This window comes from Heptranchias perlo, chromosome 20 (assembly GCF_035084215.1).
Source record: "Heptranchias perlo isolate sHepPer1 chromosome 20, sHepPer1.hap1, whole genome shotgun sequence".
Lineage (NCBI taxonomy): Eukaryota > Metazoa > Chordata > Chondrichthyes > Hexanchiformes > Hexanchidae > Heptranchias > Heptranchias perlo.
The window spans coordinates 51,378,646-51,396,576 of record NC_090344.1 but is presented as its reverse complement, the minus strand read 5'-3'; the positions used below and the strand labels follow the sequence as shown (position 1 = coordinate 51,396,576).

Below are 17,931 nucleotides of genomic sequence, written 5' to 3'. Positions count from 1 at the left end.
GGAGGCCAAGAGCAAAATACTGCGGGTGCTGGAAATCGGAAATAAAAACAGAAAATGCTGGAGAAGCTCAGCAAGTCAGGCAGCATCTGTGGAGAAAGAAACAGAGTTAACCCATTCGGCCCATCCTGCCTGTGCTGGCTCTCTGAAAGAACGATCCAATTAGTCCCACTCCCCCTGCCCTTTCCCCATCGCCCCGCAAATTTCAACTTGCTTGTTTTTTTAAAGCACACTTTGCTCGTGGAAGGAAGTTTTGCGAATTTTTTTTTAACGAATTCAACCATTTTCTACAAGAAGCAACTTTCTAACAGCAGTTTGTGCCGCCCTCAATCTGCAGCGGGGGAAATTGTGCAGAACACGTGAGGCTTTTCACAACTCTCACAATTTTCACATTGCAGAAAGTTCTCCAGATTAAAGTTGGGGGTTGGGGGTTGGGGGGTGGGGGGGGGGAAATGGACAATCTTTTCCCTGAGAAAGTGCAGCAGGTGAGAATTCAAGGCTTTGTTCACTTGTGAGCAGTTTGCAGGTTTACAGTCACAATCTGACAGGTGCCCCCCTCTCCCTCCCTTGCTCCTTTCCTCCAGGCTCCCCTCTCTTTCCCCTCCCTCCTCCCCTCTCCCTCCCTCCCCCCTCTCCCCTCTCCCTCCCTCCTCCCCTCCTCTTTCCTCCCCCCCCCGAGCGCCCCTTGAACCATGTGCCCGATCAGCTCTCCCGCGCTGGGGGGGGGAGGGGTGGAGCCCGAAGTGGGCGGGGCGCACTTGATGGACGTCCCTCGCAGCCAATCGCCTGCAAGAGCGCCGGTAGCAACGTTCGAAACGGAACGCGACGCCGGCCAATGGGAGCAGCGCGAGTGGGCGGTACCAGACGCGCGCGGGGCGGGGGGGGGGAGTGACTGACGGCGCGGCGGACCAATCGCAAGCGGCCGGCCGGTTGGCCAATGCCCTGTGTCGGGGGGGGCGGGATTTCCTCGAACCTTTGATGTTGCAACTGTAGCAACATGGCGCTGGGGGCCGCGCTCTCCCCGCCCGCCCTGTCCCCGGCCCCGGCCCCGGCCCGGGCTCTGTCCCTGACCCTGCTGCTGGCCGCGCTCATCCTCCAGGCTCCCCGCACCCGCGGGCAGAGCGAGTCTGGGACAGAGGAGTATCTGAAACGGGAGCACAGCTTGACCAAACCCTACCAGGGTAAGAGGCTGCCTTCCATTTCTATCATTGCAAACATCCCCAGACAGTGCACTGAGGGCCGGCGGTGCCCGGGGGGTTCATCCACACAAACCTGGGCAAAGGCAGTCAACAGATTTAGTGTCACCGATTGGAACGGTAAACCGGGATTGTATTTCGTGCCTGCCATAGAGAGGGGAGGGAGAGAGGGAAGGAAGAAGGGGGAGAGGAGGGGAGGAGAGAGAGGAGGGGAGGAGAGAGAGGAGGGGAGGAGAGAGAGAGGGGAGGAGAGAGAGAGAGAGGAGGGGAGGAGAGAGAGAGGGGAGGAGGAGAGAGAGAGAGAGAGGAGGAGGGGAGGAGGAGAGAGAGGAGGAGAGAGAGAGAGAGGAGGAGGGGAGGAGGAGAGAGAGGAGGAGAGAGAGAGAGAGGAGGAGAGAGGGAGAGGAGAGGAGAGGAGAGGAGAGGAGGAGGGAGGGGTGTAACCTGGGCATCTTTTGTCTTTAAAACTATTTTTGCCCTATTCACTCATTATCCAGGGATGTTGTATTAAAAGGCTATCCGTGAATTACAGTATCGGCAAAACCATCAGACCTCGGGCAAAGATCCCAGACACAATCCTACTCCCTGTTTTAATTTTGCAACTAGTAACTCTGATGTGATTGCCTCATTTAGCTCTTTCTCTGATCAATCAACCTCCATTTCCTCAAGATGTATTCCAGGAAGCTTCGTTTCTGTTTTATCCCCTCAACAACCTCCTAACTCTCTTTCAAGCCAAGTCTGTGTAAGGAGTTAATATTGCTCCCATGATACTCGCGTAGAGTATAAGCACCAAGGCAGACTGGTTGGGCTAAATGCCCTGGTTCTTTGTGGTATTTTAGTGTAATCTGGGCAATCAATTCTAAGAGCTTTCTCGTACTTCTTGACAGAATACAAGAAAAATCGAGATGAATTTTCTGTCCTGTCCACTGTCTAGATTCTCTCTCTCTCTCTCTCACCCTGGTCTCTTGGAATGTCCAACGCTACTCTGAACTTTTGTACTTCCCGAAAGCCAAATATGTGTCTCAGCATCCTCTCCCTGTTGTAATCAAGACTCATTATGCCATCTTATCTCTTCATGGCTTCCCTTCCTCTTATAATCAATCTACAGGCTTTTAAAATGCAAGCTGCGGATCATCTGCTCCTACTTCTTGATTTACCTCATCTGCTCGAGGCTCTAGCGGATCAGGCTCAAGGGGCTGAATGGCCTACTTAAAGAGAGATGTTCTGTGCTTAGCTTCCTTCACTCATAAGTGCTGTTTTTTTTTGTCTCTTGTAGGTTTGGGAGCTTCAGGATTCGGCACTCACTGGGATCTTAGCGGAAACACGATGGTGACCACTCATTTTGTACGACTCACTCCCGACCTGCAGAGCAAACAGGGAGCGATCTGGAACCGTGTAGTAAGAGTTCATTCATCATTTTGATGAATTTTTGATCTTGTTGAGATAAGAATGTTAGAACAGGGAAGTGAAATGCTTTTGGCACAAGTGTTGGCATCAAACACTCCCAGGGCTGGTACAGCATAGGTTAGATACAGAGTAAAGCTCCCTCCACACTGTCCCATCAAACACTCCCAGGGCAGGTACAGGGTTAGATACAGAGTAAAGCTCCCTCTACACTGTCCCATCAAACACTCCCAGGGCAGGTACAGGGTTAGATACAGAGTAAAGCTCCCTCCACACTGTCCCATCAAACACTCCCAGGGTAGGTACAGGGTTAGATACAGAGTAAAGCTCCCTCTACACTGTCCCATCAAACACTCCCAGGGCAGGTACAGCATGGGTTATTATCGGGTACGGTAGCATAGTGGTTATGTTACTATACTAGTAATCCAGAGGCCTGGACTAATATTCCAAAGTCATAAGTTCAAATCCCGCCACGGCAGCTGGGGAATTTAAATTCAATTAATTAAATAAAAATCTGGAATAAAAAAAACTAGTATTAGTAATGGTGGCCGTGAAACTACTGGATTGTCGTAAAAACCCATCTGGTTCACTAATGCCCCTTTAAGGAAGGAAACCTGCCGTCCTTACCCGGTCTGGCCTATATGTGACTCCAGACCCACAGCAATGTGGTTGATTCTTAATCACCCTCTGAAATGGCCTAGCAAGCCACTCAGTTGTTCAAGAAGGCGGCTCACCACCACCTTCTCAAGGGCAATTAGGGATGGGCAATAAATGCTGGCCCTGCCAGCGACGCCCACATCCCATGAACGAATTTTTAAAAAAAGTACAGCTCCCTTTACACTGTCCCATCAAACACTCCCAGGGCAGGTACAGCCTGGGTTAGATACAAAGTACAGCTGCCTTTACACTATCCCATCAAACACTCCCAGGTACAGAGCAGGGGATGAAACTTAGACAATGATGTCTGTATTGCTCAGTACCATACAGGTCAGTGCACTTTCCACCCAAGCTATTTGCTGACCTTGGGATGACTTCTTTTAGTTGTGCTGGTGTTCACTGTTTAAAATCTCCAGAAATGACCTGTGATCCCTGTTTGTGTGTGTGTGCAGGCCTGTTACCTTCGAGACTGGGAAGTGCAGGTACATTTTAAAATCCATGGACAAGGGAAGAAGAATCTGAATGGTGATGGGTTTGCAATATGGTACACCAAAGATCGCATGCAACCAGGTACAGTGGTCTGACAGGAATAACAGAAAGGGGCAACTAACAAAACTTCGGATGTAAATTCTTGCTCAGCGTTTGTTGGCTGGAACCCAATGACAGAAGTAAAAAGATGGCATGAGAATTGCCCGGATGGTTTAGTGGGTACTTGCCATACACACCTGGAAGGTTCCGGGTTCAATCCCACATCTACCTCTCGGGCAGGTCAGTTGACCTCTGCACGCCTGGGTCATTGGTTCACACGGTGCAGTAACTCCGGCTGGAAAGTCCATGAGAATGGGCAGCTGGTGAGGACAGGATCTGGTTCGACTGCAGTCCCTCCCCTCACGGTCCAATAACCAGCCAGTGCATCCTAAACAATGCCCCCTTGGGCAAGAAACCAAACGGCTGCTGCTAGTCCTGTAAACCGTGTTACAGGGCCAGTCAGGAAAGGAGGGAGATAATTAAATGGAGAAAAAGCACTATATATTTCTGGAAAGGGGATGGTGGCAGAAAGCAGACCTGGCTTTACTGTTTTTTGAATGTTTACCTCTTCAGGTGCGGTGTTTGGAAGTAAGGATCTGTTTTCTGGGCTGGGAATATTCATGGATACCTATCCAAATGAGGAGAAGCAGCACGAGGTGAGCTCTGGGTCACAGTCCACATCCAGATAACTGACTGTATTCTGCATGACAAAATACCCCACAATCTCTCTTCAGTCCTTAGATTTATCAGCTCCATTACGTTACATCTTCAAACTCCCAATAGCCTTTATCAATGTTATTAATTAAAGCAATAGTTACAGTGCTGCAAAATAACTCAATTCCCTGCATGCAGATTTATTTTGTCCATTTAATTAACTTTCTTTTCGAGACCTTAACGATGGCAACAAAGATCAAAGCCAGTTCTGCCAGCGTTTGTTCCTTTTGATTGACATGATTTATGTTGTGGATTTAGGAATTCACAACACATGTACTCACGCGGACACTCGTGCACACACACACACTCACTCTCAGATTCACGTACTCATACAAACACACGGACTCGCTCGCATGCACTCGTACGCATTCACGCACACACGCCCGCCCGTCCGCACACACGCCCGCCCGTCCACCCACCCGTCCACCCACCCGTCCACCCGCCCGTCCAGCGCAGCCCCGTTAATAGAGCCAGTATAATAACACTTCCCTCTGCAATGAGTAAAGGTTTGCCGGTAGGACCAAGAGTCTTTAGACAGTTGAGTTTGTTGAAACCTGTGCAGGACTGGACAAAGTCAATACAACCCCACATGTACTGAGTAATATCAGCAGGGCCCATAGAGGTAGAAAAAGGTTGGGTTGTATAAGCCTAAAAAAAAAGTAAAACTTGCATTATATAGCACCTTATCCCATCTCTCAGAAATGTCACAAAGAGCTTCACATTTGATGAAATGCTTTGAAGTGTAAGTGACTGTAAACAGGCAAGTACAGCAGGCAGTTTGTACACATCAAGAGCCCTCAAACAGAGATAAACAGTTCATCAGTTTTTGTTGGTGTTGGTTGAGGGAGGAATGTTGGCCAGGACCCTGGGAGGACGACCTACTTTTCTTCAAATAGAATTGTTAACATCAAGGTGGGTCTGACCAGAACTGGACACGGTGCTCAAGGTGGGTCTGACCAGAACTGGACACAGTGCTCAAGGTGGGTCTGACCAGAACTGGACACTGTGCTCAAGGTGGGTCTGACCAGAACTGGACACGGTGCTTCAGGTGGGTCTGACCAGAACTGGACACGGTGCTCAAGGTGGGTCTGACCAGAACTGGACACAGTGCTCAAGGTGGGTCTGACCAGAACTGGACACTGTGCTCAAGGTGGGTCTGACCAGAACTGGACACGGTGCTTCAGGTGGGTCTCACCAGAACTGGACACGGTGCTCAAGGTGGGTCTGACCAGAACTGGACACGGTGCTCAAGGTGGGTCTGACCAGAACTGGACACAGTGCTCAAGGTGGGTCTGACCAGAACTGGACACGGTGCTCAAGGTGGGTCTGACCAGAACTGGACACGGTGCTCAAGGTGGGTCTGACCAGAACTGGACACAGTGCTCAAGGTGGGTCTGACCAGAACTGGACACAGTGCTCAAGGTGGGTCTGACCAGAACTGGACAGAGTGCTCCAGGTGTAGTCTGACCACAGTACTATGTGGTTTGATCAATCCTGATCCATTTCTGCTGGTGCCAAGGGAACTGTACCTCAGCCGGAGTTCACGTGTTCGAGAGATTGTGGCAAAACTGAAAATGAACCCATTTGAAAACAGGTTGTACCAAAGGACAATAACATGCAAGTGATGTCTCCACACACACGTCATTTAGTGATTAAATGGATTACTGACGTCACAGTCCAATATCACACTGTGATCAGTTACAGTAAAGCCTCACCGGGAAATGGAGTGTTTAAGTAATACACGGGCACCAGAGAGATTGACCTGGGAAATAAGTCCATGTGTTCGCTGTTTGTAAACGCACTGTTAGCCTCAAAGAGGCAGATTTCTGTTTGCAGGAAATGCATGCCACTTGGTGATTTAAAGCAATGATGAGTTATTGAAATACCTGTTTTATCTCATGTTGCTACCGTTTGGCATTATTTCCGGGGATGTACAGACTAAGAAGAGGAGATATGCACCTTCCACTCAGGTAGTCTTGTGTTACAGTCTCTGCTCTTCATGCTCCATGGCATGCACTGATTTCTTCTTTTCCAAAGAGTGAATGTTTTTTGCCTGTTTATTTTTGTCGTTCTGCCATGTTTATAATTGATTTTTTAAAATTGATAATTTTTGTGAAAGGATACCAAATTAATTTGAAGTTTCTAGACTTTGTGTATTGTTTCGTTGTGTAACATCCTCTTATCATCCAGTATGTTTGGAAGACTTTTCAAACGTATCCAATGGTGTTGAGTCCATCTTCTGTACGAGGTGTCAATTTTGGATTTATAAAATCGAGGGATTTGTTTAATGAACGCTGCACTGGGAGAGCTTGGATTCTTAAGGGATAAGCATTGAGGTGCCGACTGGCCAGTTCTTGTCCTTGGCTTTTCTTATGTTCTTGTATGTCAGGTAGCTTCACCCCTCCCATCTCCTGAAGGTGCTGGTGGGATGAGATTCTACAGGCACCGGCTGCTCCCTGACCCCCACCCGAGTGACCATACTTAATGTTTCTGCCTAGACATTGGGCAGAGTGCGCCACCAGAAAGGTTGGGGGGAACCTAATTTTGACCCCCTCCCAATTTCCACACATGCACTTCCCAGCAGATGTCAATGAACAGCGATGAGGAGTGGGAGCCCTGGTCTAGATTTTTTTTTTCCCATCCTAGTGTCCATTTTAGCACCTTCCACCACCCCGGTTGACATCAGCCATCTCAGGAGAGACCAGGGATTGAACTCTGGATCTCCCTACGCTATCTGACTCAGTCACGCACCACACACAGGCCATTTTCCCACTGAATCGCTGGAGGGGGATCTCCTGGATGCCTCTCTTTAGTTCCCTCCTTGGTGTGCTCTACCAGAGACTTGGGTTGAAATTTTTGGTTATTTCTGGGTTGCAGGACACAACAAGGAACGAGCCCACGTCGCTGAGTAGCTGAAGCAACTCAGTGGCTGAAGTTACCATTTTTGTAGCCGAGTTAGTTCGCCCAATGGGAGAGGATTGTTTGAGGGCAGGAAACACCATTGGAACAGGGGCTGGGGGAGGAAAGAGAGTAAAATAAAATATAATGGGCTCAAGCAGCAAATCACATAATGTAAGATTCGAAATTTATGCTCAGGATTCATCTTTGTTTCCTTTGGGGATGAGTTTGAAGGTTTCCGTTGGGCGCACTGACTTCGGTGTTCATGTATTGATTTTGCTTCGTAGCGAATTTTCCCGTACGTTTCAGCGATGGTGAACAACGGGAGCCTGTCTTATGATCACTCGAGGGATGGGCGGCCCACTGCGATTGGAGGGTGCACCGCCCTTGTGCGTAATCTCAACCATGACACCTTCATTGTCATCCGCTACCTGAAGAGGAGACTGACGGTGAGTGTCTGAACCACCAGCCGCGAGGTGCAACAAACGTTAACGAGAGACACAAAACTTTTCGATCTGACAAAACGTTTCCGCGCTCGACTCAACAAGCCTTGTCTTCAGGGGAAAAAAAACATCTGGACAGCTCTAACTCACGGTCTTTCCTAGCAACCCACCTCGAATTCTCTCCCCTCCTCCCCTGAAAGATCTGACTCCTGTTTGGTGTGCTGGTTCTGCTGGTGCCAGCTGCCCTCTCGAACCTCACCCCAGTGACCATTCTTCATGTGGGAACCTGGACGTTGGCGTCACCGCTGAGTCCCCCATCCTGTCCTCGCCCAACGTACACAGATGCAAGGAGTCACTTCCAAAAGGAATCACTTCGAGAGTGATGAGGAGTGAGAGCCCTTGCTGGTTTCTCACCCTCCCCCCGAACCAAGGGCTGCTGAGTATAATTATCGATGTTCTAGTGTCCCCCCCCGCTGGGATCTGGTCGGTCTGGCTGAGCACGACACCAAGTGGCATGTTGACCCAATATTCCTTCGGGGAGCAGGCAGTCTGTCTTCATTGGTTTACAAAGACCTGATACAGGCAACGAAAATTACATTGAAACTGATCAGTGCATCACATTTAAGAAGGGCTGAACACTGCCTGCGACAGCTCCTCCCCTGTCCTGTCCTGTCCAGTGTTACCAAAATGTTGTTCTTGTGCTTTGATGTATGAAGTGTTGGCAGGTGAAGCTTCACCGGGGGGTGATTCTGTTGGCTGGCTCTGCTCCGTCCTTGAGCAAGGCCTGCTGTGCCTCGAGTTATTATGGTATGCTGGCCTGTACTCCGCCCTCGTGTCTGGCTGTTGTGGTGCTCAGTGTGACTGAGTATTTCCATGTAAACTTCCAGCTACAACAGGCCCAACAAAGCCTCCCCAGTCACACAGCCATCAGCAACGTAACGTCAAAAGCCACAGGTTGCCCCAAGGAATGGGCTGGGGAGGCAGTTGAGGTGACTTGGACGTGGGAATGGCTTAAGCCGTGATTGCAACAAATATATGATCTTAACTTTTAACATTCCTTAAACATTTCTGTTCGCCATTGGCCCAGTTTTGTATATGAGCTGCCCTGTTATTAGAGGGTTTTATCGGTCAGCTGCTTCACGTTGTCAGGAGCAGAGGGGAACTCTTTAAGAGATGGCTGAGTTGATGAATATTTTCCCTTTGCAGGTAATGATCGACATTGATGGTAAGAATGAATGGAAAGACTGCATTGATATTCCAGGTGTCAAGCTGCCATTGGGTTATTACTTTGGGGCCTCTTCAGCCACTGGAGACTTGACAGGTATGTTTCTTGACAACGTCCTGATTGTCCCTTCCCTACATTTCATATTGTGCTGACTCTCCAGGAGATGTACTTGAGAGAGAAAGAAAGAAAGACTTGCGATAATATAGCACCTTTCACCACCTCAGGATGCCCCAAAGCGCTTTGCAGCCATTGAAGTACTTTTGAAGTGTAGTCACTGATGTAATGTAGGAAACATGACAGCCAATTTGTGCACAGCAAGATCCCACAAACAGCAATGTGATAATGACCATATAATCTGATTTTTTAGTGATGTTAATTGAGGAATGAATATTGGCCAGGACATTGGGGAGAACTCCCCTGCTCCTCTTCTTCGAAATAGTGGCCATGGGATCTTTTACGTCCACCCGAGAGGGCGGACGGGGTCTCGGTTTAACGAAAGACGGCACCTCCGACAGTGCAGCGCTCCCTCGACACTGCACTGGGAGTGCGAGCCTAGATTTTGTGGAGTGGGACTTGACCTTCTGACTCAGAGGCAAAAGTGCTCTCCACTGATCCACGGCTGACACGTGAGGTCAGGCCTGACTTGAGAAAAACTAGATAGTGTAATTGGTGTTCCTGAAGGATGAGACTCCATTGGGCTTTAGGGCCGCCTTCATCTGATCCTGTCTCATGGGTCGGGTGATTTTCATCAGTCCTCTGGAGTCCTGGTTTGTAAAGACTCTGTTTAGTGTGGAATTGATTCAGACGGACCAGGAAGGCGCCAAGCTCTGTGTCCAACCTGTGCAAGTTAGCTGATCTCAGCCAGTGGTGTTGGGGAGTTACAAACGGGCTCAGGGCCGCTGGGCTCGGAAGGGGGAGAATCAAGCCAAGGTTCCCGCTCCTGATTACACCTGTTGGAAAGTGCTCGCTGGTATCGAGTCACCTCCAGAATCAAACAGTCTGGATAAAAATTGCTGGGTTTGTGACTTTTTGCCGGTTAGGTAACGAGATTTTCCAAAACGAAACGTACTTGCAGAGGAGCGATAGCTGAGGAGGAGCTTTAAATCTTGATTTTTTTTTTCCTGTAGATAATCACGACATTATATCATTGAAAATCTACCAGCTAACGGTGGAAAGAAAGCCTGAAGAGGAAGAAGAGTTCGAGGAAGTGTTGATTCCAAGTGTGGACAACTTCCGCCTGCAAGGAGGTAAGAAAAATCATTCTGACTTTCTGCAGGCAGGGAGGGGTCACTGGAATGTGGAATTTCAACAATCCTGTAGAGAGGGAGAGAGAGAAAATCATAGAACGATACAGCACAGGAGGCCGTTCGGCCCATCGTGCCTGTGCCGGCTCTGTGAAAGAGCTATCCAATTAGTCCCACTCCCCTACCCTTTCCCCACAGCCCTGTAATTTTTTTCCCCTTCCAGTATTTATCCAATTCCCTTTTGAAAGTTATTATTGAATCTGCTCCCACCGCCCTTTCAGGCAGCGCATTCCAGATCATCACAACTCACTGCGTAAAAAAAATCTCCTCGTCTCCTCCCTGCTTCTTTTCCCTGTTACCTTAAAATGATAATGAGAATCTGTTTAAAAGATACGAGTTTCACAGAAAACTGTCTCTTGCACAGGTTAAATGCAGAGGCAGAAAAACAGCTGCTGGTGTAGATTCTTCCAGGGATTCTTCAAAATCGTCTCCCTCCTCTCCCCACCAAAACCCGAGATTCAGTTTAACCTCTTTCACTGTGCAGTGCTGGACTGTGACCAGCACATATTTAAACTGACAGTGGCCCATTGGAGCTGGATCACGGTGCCTGCTCTGTGTTCACTCCCTGGCCTGGAATGCTTGTGTGACAAAGCTCCACTCAACAGCACCCCACTGCCAGTTAACGTTTGGATCATAGGACATAGGAATTGCTGGACGAGAAAAGACCGTGCTCCCTCTCGTTGGCCGTCTACCATCCTGGTAGTCGCATGATGCAACAATAATGGAGTTGCTGATTAATCATAGCAATTAATCTCTATCGATGAGTCTACAACAACACGTTGCATTTATATAGCGCCTTTAACGTAGTAAAAATATCCCAAGGTACTTCACAGGAGCGTAATCAGACAAAATTTGACATCAACTCACGTTAAGAGATATTAGAACAGGTGATCAAAAGGTTGGTCAAAGAGATAGGTTTTAAGAATCCTCTTAAAGGAGGAGAGAGAAGTAGAGAGGCGGAGAGGTTTAGGGAGGGAATTCCAGAGCTTAGGGCTTAGAGCCTGGTCAGCTGAAGGCACGGCCGCCCAATGGTGAAGCGATTAAAATCGGGCCAGAATTGGAGGAGCGCAGAGATCTTGGAGGGTTGTAGGGCTGGAGGAGGTTACAGAGATCGGGAGGGGCGAGGCCAGGCGAGGGAAACCCCCCGTGGTGGAGAGATTTGGGTCAGCCTTGTTGGTATGAAGCTAAAACAATGTGAGATCAGCTCCTGGAGATCAGCTCTTGTCTAAAGTCGACTCAGACCTCAATAACCCCACACAACTTGTACGAAAATTGCAGCCTATCAACTGAAATTGTGTGGTGTCGCTGACCTGTAGAACTTAAAAACAGTCAGAACATCACAGGAGAGGTATTTATTTATGGTGTGTTTAGCTTGTGTTGTGAAATAAGATCACAGTTTAGATACGAGAGACAGTAATCCTGGGAAGAGACAGGGAGGTGGGACAGCTAATTCTCCTTCATCTCCTTCAATGGAAGTCGCTTAATTGCATAATGACCACTGGCCGTGATGCTAAGCCCGAGATTCTGCACTTGGACTAACTGCAGAGAAGCTGTTCCCCTTTGTTGGTGAAGTTTGCCATTGCTATGCCCTTGTCCCCTCGCCCGGGCCTGTGTAACTGAAATGCTCACAGCTGCGCCATCACTCACTTTCCAAAGAGATGGAATTGACGTCTTTAGAGGAATATAAATACACCTGTGATGCAGGAACAGATTTAACACCCAGGCAAATGTAGAGCAGCCCAGTCAGACATTGGGATTAGCTTGGTGAATGTGCACCATCACTTCATAAAAAGGAGTCTAAAAGAGAGGAGCAGGAATTGAATTTTAAGCAGGAGAAGCATCTGCCGATTGATACCCGTCATAGAAACATTAGAATTTTCCTTTATTTTGCCAGTTCCTTCAACAGCATCAACTTGCATTTATACAGCGCCTTTAACAGAGGCAAACGTCCCCAAGGCGCTTCACGGGAGCGATTATCAAACAAAATTTGACACCGAGCCAAAGAAAGAGACATTAGGACAGGTGACCAAAAGCTTGGTCAGAGAGGTCGGTTTTAAGAAGTGTCATAAAGGAGGAGAGAGAGGCGGAGAGGTTTAGGGAGGGAATTCCAGAGCTTAGGGCCCAGGCAGCTGAAGGCACGGCCGCCAATGGTGGAGTGATGGAAGTGGAGGTGAACAAGACTCCAGAATTGGAGCAACGCAGAGATCTCGGAGGGTTGTCGGGGCTGGAGGAGGTTACAGAGATAGGGAGGGGGGCGAGGCCACGGAGGGATTTGAAAACAAGGATGAGAATTGTAAAATCGAGGCGTTGGGGTCTCCTGCTTGGGTATGGATCTGATATCCAACAGGTGCCCAGCTGAGCTTTCTACCCATGTGTGAGACGGTGATCAGTCACTTATTTCAAAGTTGCTCAGTGTTAGTTTATTTTTTAAGCAGATGATCTGGATGATGAGCCAATGAGTGGGCTGACGCTGTTCTTCATCAGTTTCTTCTCGCTCGTGGGCCTTGTGGTGATCGCCGTGATTGGAATCATCGTCTTCCAGAAATGGCAGGAGCAGAATCGCAAACGCTTCTACTGAGGCCCAGTCATCGAGGCAGCGCTTAAAACTCAAAAGCCCACAGTCGGGAACAGGCACAGGACTGGTTTATTTTCCTCTTGTCGGAGATACCTCACTGACTGGGATCATCACCAACGTGGTCTTTAAATGTTATTTCTGGGTGCACTGCTATTGAGGGGGGACACACCTTACTCGACCCCACATTATACTCGAGGGCAGCCGAGCAGAGTCCCACTATCTCGAATTGTACAGCGCTTTACATGGGTGATGGGTGAATCCCATGGTTTGGAAGAGGGGAGGGAGTCTTAATGGTTGAGAAATGCATCACACCTATCTGAACGAGTTTCCTGTCGCACGGCCCCTCAGTCCAGGGCTGATTTACGATCAGTGCTACAGAAATCACCTGATCTCAAGTGTCTTAAGAAGGGTTTTCAGTTTCGCATCATCATTATTCTGTTTTCACCCCTCTCCCGAAACAAGTCTGATTTAGCCATGTTTTTTTTGTTGGGGGCGGGGGAGAGAAATGAAGGTACTCTGCACATCCAGCGCAGTATTGAGAATTTTTGAAAGGGGGTTCCCCCAAAATTTGTGGAGAATCTCGCAGCATTCCTCAAAACAAGACGCTGGTGGGTGCAGAGTACCAATAGTGTACTTGGTGAGCAAATTTTCCGAGTTAATGAACAGACCATGACCAACTCTCACCAGTCACTTTTTTAAAAAAAATCAATCAGAACGAGCAAAACCGAAATGAGGAATAAAATCATTTTGTGACTGTTCCCCTTTTTGTAAAAAAAAAACCCAAAAAACAAAAAAAAAAATCTCACTCGGGGAAAGGTTTGTGAGCAGCGGACGCTGCTGTTTCCTGTCTCGCGAGTTCATTACTTTCAGCTGTGTTTTGTTCTTTGGGGATGGAAAAGAAGGGCCACTTAAAATGTTTCATACTTCTGAATTAAAATGAGAAGCTTTTTTTTTTGTTGTGAAAGGAAATGCACAGGGATTTGGGACGAGAAGAGAGTCAAGTTTGAAAGCAAGCTGTCAAAGGCCTTATTTTTCAATGGTGGTAGTATTTTTTTTTTCCCTTGTTGACAGTGCACCTCAATTTGTCACCAGAATAAATGTTCCCTATTGTGCAAGAAAACTGCAGTCGCACTGAAACTCCTGCAAGTCAGCCGTGTTTGCTTTGAGTGGTTGTTACCATGAACTTTCCTCTCACTTTAACGGGCCAAGGGTGAGACTGGATTGACTGACTGCTGAGCTCGTGCACCTCGTCCGCAGCGAGCAGCAAGGATTACCTCGCTCCTGCCAGGATGTGGCTGTTTTAACAGTGCTTGCTGGTGCTTAGAATAATTCCATCATTAGCACTGCCCCGCCCCCCCCCGAGTGTGTCTGTGCAGTGGGTGAGGACCTTGTCGATTCTGCTGCTACTCAGCACCAGCCAGATGTGACCGGGCAAACTTTGCACGGCTTTGCTTCCTGATGTGTTGACCTTGTGTTTGTATTCGGGGGTTGGGGGGAGAGGAGACGGGTAATGAAGGGGCCCAGGGTGGCTGACCCCTTGTTAAATGGCAGCTGACCTAAAAATGTAAAAGCAAGAAGTGGGGGGGAGGGGAGTACAACGGAAAACAGTAGCACAAAATGTGCAAACTAAAATAAAATAGAAAATGCTGCAAATGCAAGTTGCACAGTACCTGAAGGGGAAGGGGTGGGAAATTCCCAGGGTGGGATCCTTCATTCAGACTGAGGGCCTGTCCTGAGCTCTCTCTCTGGTGTTGACTGGCCAGCATTCTCGTTTCTTTTTAAATTTCAGATCTTCATTTTACCTGCATTTTGATTTGCGCACAGTGGAACTCAGCACTGGCCCGTGATTTATACAGAAATTCTCGTACCGAAAGTTGAAACTACTTCGTCTTTTTATTTTGTCCTCGTCAAATGATGGTTATTTCACCTGTGTGTGACACCACAAGAGGTGACCAGTCACACGTACCTGTCAGAATGGACCTGAACAGTTATGGGGTGAAGCATGAAATTGGCCTTCCCCGCTCGAGAAATGGCTGTGAAATGGACCAGGTACATTCGAGCACATGGATCGCAGCAGAGATGAATTTAGGGCCATGGTATTAACATGACTGACAGAAAATACAACAGCAAAAAGATTTCATTCTATAACCGGTGGATGGAGTGTCCATCACTTTAACGCAGACACAAGAGGGGTCGCCAAAATAATGGGAAGTAGTCGTGGGGAAGGGGGCTGTCACTGATAGTGGTGATGGTGGTGGGAGATGATGAATTTAAAATATCAAACAACATTAAAGTGTATTAGTTCAAGTGATTCCTTTTCTGAAAGCGTATTGGTACCGATACGCTGTCAGTAAACCCAGTGACGACACTTGGGGGGGGAGGATTGGTCTGTTGAAATTAAGGACAGATCAGTTTAGTTCAAAATAAAATCAGTGTATAAGGTGATTTCCATTTTGTTCCAGGCGATGCTGTGAAGCTACTTTTGCATTGGTAGCAGAGAGGCTCTTATACCAGCAGTCCCTAATGACCCACTTGTCTCTCACACCGAGCGTTTCCCCTCATCTTAGCAAACCCGGGATTGGGGTTGCCGCCAGGTGCAAGAGACCCTCCTGGTGGCTTCTTGACAGTGCAAGCACACTCGACGGCCCATGAGAAAGCAGCTCGAGATGCTACAGGTCACAGATATACGGTGTCACATTCATACCGTCTGTCGAATGATGTTTCAGATTTTCAAACACAACAACTGTGTGCAGCATATAGAAACCAAATGACCTGTAATTGTATCCGTGGCACAGTCTTTACAACTAGTTCAGCAAGGGGAGGAGAAAAAATAGGTGTGAAATTCCTCTTCATTAATTTTAGTGGAAATATAGACTTGTGTAAAAAGCACTATTGACATAAATGTACTTTTTCACTGAAATTAGTGGACGGGAAGGTAAGGCCAGAAGTGTTTATACTACTGTACTTGAGGAAAACTCTGCAAGGATTTTTTTTTGTTTATATTTTTTGATGGAAATGTGTTTGCATCAAATGCAGTGGGCAGATCTCAGCGATGCTCTGAGTCCCTGCCGACACAGAATGCAGTGTCCAAGGTAAATGGTGCACATATGATTATGAAAGATTTGCACAATGCCGATTGACTGCCTTTGTGATTTTTTTTTTTAAAAACTTGTTCAGAATCATCCTTTTTAAAAGTGGGACGAATGGTAAATCTGGACAGGCTGAAAACCCGATCACTGCCCTGATTAGCCAGCACTGTATTTTCAGACTACTGTTGAAGCACTGTTGTTCATGCAACTGTTTAAACATAAATAAAACACAAGGAAATTTATATGAAACATAAGTCTGTTTTTATCTGTTCGTTAGCTGTTTAGAGCACTCGACTTTTTTCTGATCAAGATAAAGGATGTTAGTACTGGGGAATAGAAACCATTATTTAATGCAGCCAGGGTTCACATCAAACACTCCCAGGGCAGGTACAGCACGGGTTAGATACAGAGTAAAGCTCCCTCCACACTGTCCCATCAAACACTCCCAGGGCAGGTACAGCACGGGTTAGATACAGAGTAAAGCTCCCTCCACACTGTCCCATCAAACACTCCCAGGGCAGGTACAGCACGGGTTAGATACAGAGTAAAGCTCCCTCCACACTGTCCCATCAAACACTCCCAGGGCAGGTACAGCACGGGTTAGATACAGAGTAAAGCTCCCTCTACACTGTCCCATCAAGCACTCCCAGGGCAAGTACAGCACGGGTTAGATACAGAGTAAAGCTCCCTCCACACTGTCCCATCAAACACTCCCAGGGCAGGTACAGCACGGGTTAGATACAGAGTAAAGCTCCCTCAACACTGTCCCATCAAACACTCCCAGGGCAAGTACAGCACGGGTTAGATACAGAGTAAAGCTCCCTCTACACTGTCCCATCAAACACTCCCAGGGCAAGTACAGCACGGGTTAGATACAGAGTAAAGCTCCCTCTACACTGTCCCATCAAACACTCCCAGGGCAGGTACAGCACGGGTTAGATACAGAGTAAAGCTCCCTCCACACTGTCCCATCAAACACTCCCAGGGCAAGTACAGCACGGGTTAGATACAGAGTAAAGCTCCCTCAACACTGACCCATCAAACACTCCCAGGGCAGGTACAGCACGGGTTAGATACAGAGTAAAGCTCCCTCCACACTGTCCCATCAAACACTCCCAGGGCAGGTACAGCACGGGTTAGATACAGAGTAAAGCTCCCTCTACACTGTCCCATCAAACACTCCCAGGGCAGGTACAGGGTTAGATACAGAGTAAAGCTCCCTCTACACTGTCCCATCAAACACTCCCAGGGCAGGAACAGCACGGGTTAGATACAGAGTAAAGCTCCCTCCACACTGTCCCATCAAACACTCCCAGGGCAGGTACATTCCGTTGGCCTTCTTGATCACCTGCAAACTAACTTTTTGATTTTCTTGCACGAGGACCCCCAGATCCCTTTGTACTGCAGTACTTTCCAGTTTCTCGCCATTAAGATAATAAGTTGCTCTCCGATTTTTCCTGCCAAAGTGCATAACCTCACATTTTCCAATATTGTATTGCATCTGCCAAATCTCCGCCCACTCACCCAGCCTGTCTATATCCCCTTGTAGGTTTTTTATGTCCTCCTCACTCTCCACTTTCCCTCCCATCTTTGTATCATCTGCAAACTTTGATACGTTACACTCGGTCCCCTCCTCCAAATCGTTAATATAGATTGTAAAGAGTTGGGGACCCAGCACCGACCCCTGCGGAACACCACTGGCTACTGGTTGCCAGTCCGAGAATGAATCATTTATCCCAACTCTCTGCTTCCTGTTAGATAACCAATCCTCCACCCATGCCAGAATATTACCCCCAATCCAGTGATTATCTGGAGCAATAATCTTTTATGTGGCACCTTGTCGAATGCCTTCTGGAAGTCCAAATACACCACGTCCACTGGTTCCCCTTTATCCACCCTGT

At 48.0% G+C, this 17,931-nt stretch overlaps 1 protein-coding gene across 2 annotated transcripts; it reads left to right on the top strand.

Annotated features, from left to right (window-relative positions):
• The first annotated feature begins 976 nt into the window (after positions 1–976).
• Positions 977–16,284, top strand: LOC137335879 (VIP36-like protein). Of its 2 annotated transcripts, XM_068001380.1 has the most exons (9): positions 977–1,178; positions 2,470–2,591; positions 3,707–3,824; positions 4,356–4,438; positions 6,434–6,466; positions 7,682–7,843; positions 9,044–9,158; positions 10,190–10,309; positions 12,802–16,284. In XM_068001380.1, exons 1-9 carry the CDS (start codon positions 995–997, stop codon positions 12,942–12,944), a joined length of 1,080 nt encoding a protein of 359 aa, XP_067857481.1. In that variant the 5' UTR covers positions 977–994; the 3' UTR covers positions 12,945–16,284. The 2 variants fall into 2 exon arrangements, with proteins under 2 accessions (XP_067857481.1, XP_067857482.1); XM_068001381.1 differs by lacking the exon at positions 6,434–6,466.
• Positions 16,285–17,931: the final 1,647 nt, after the last annotated feature.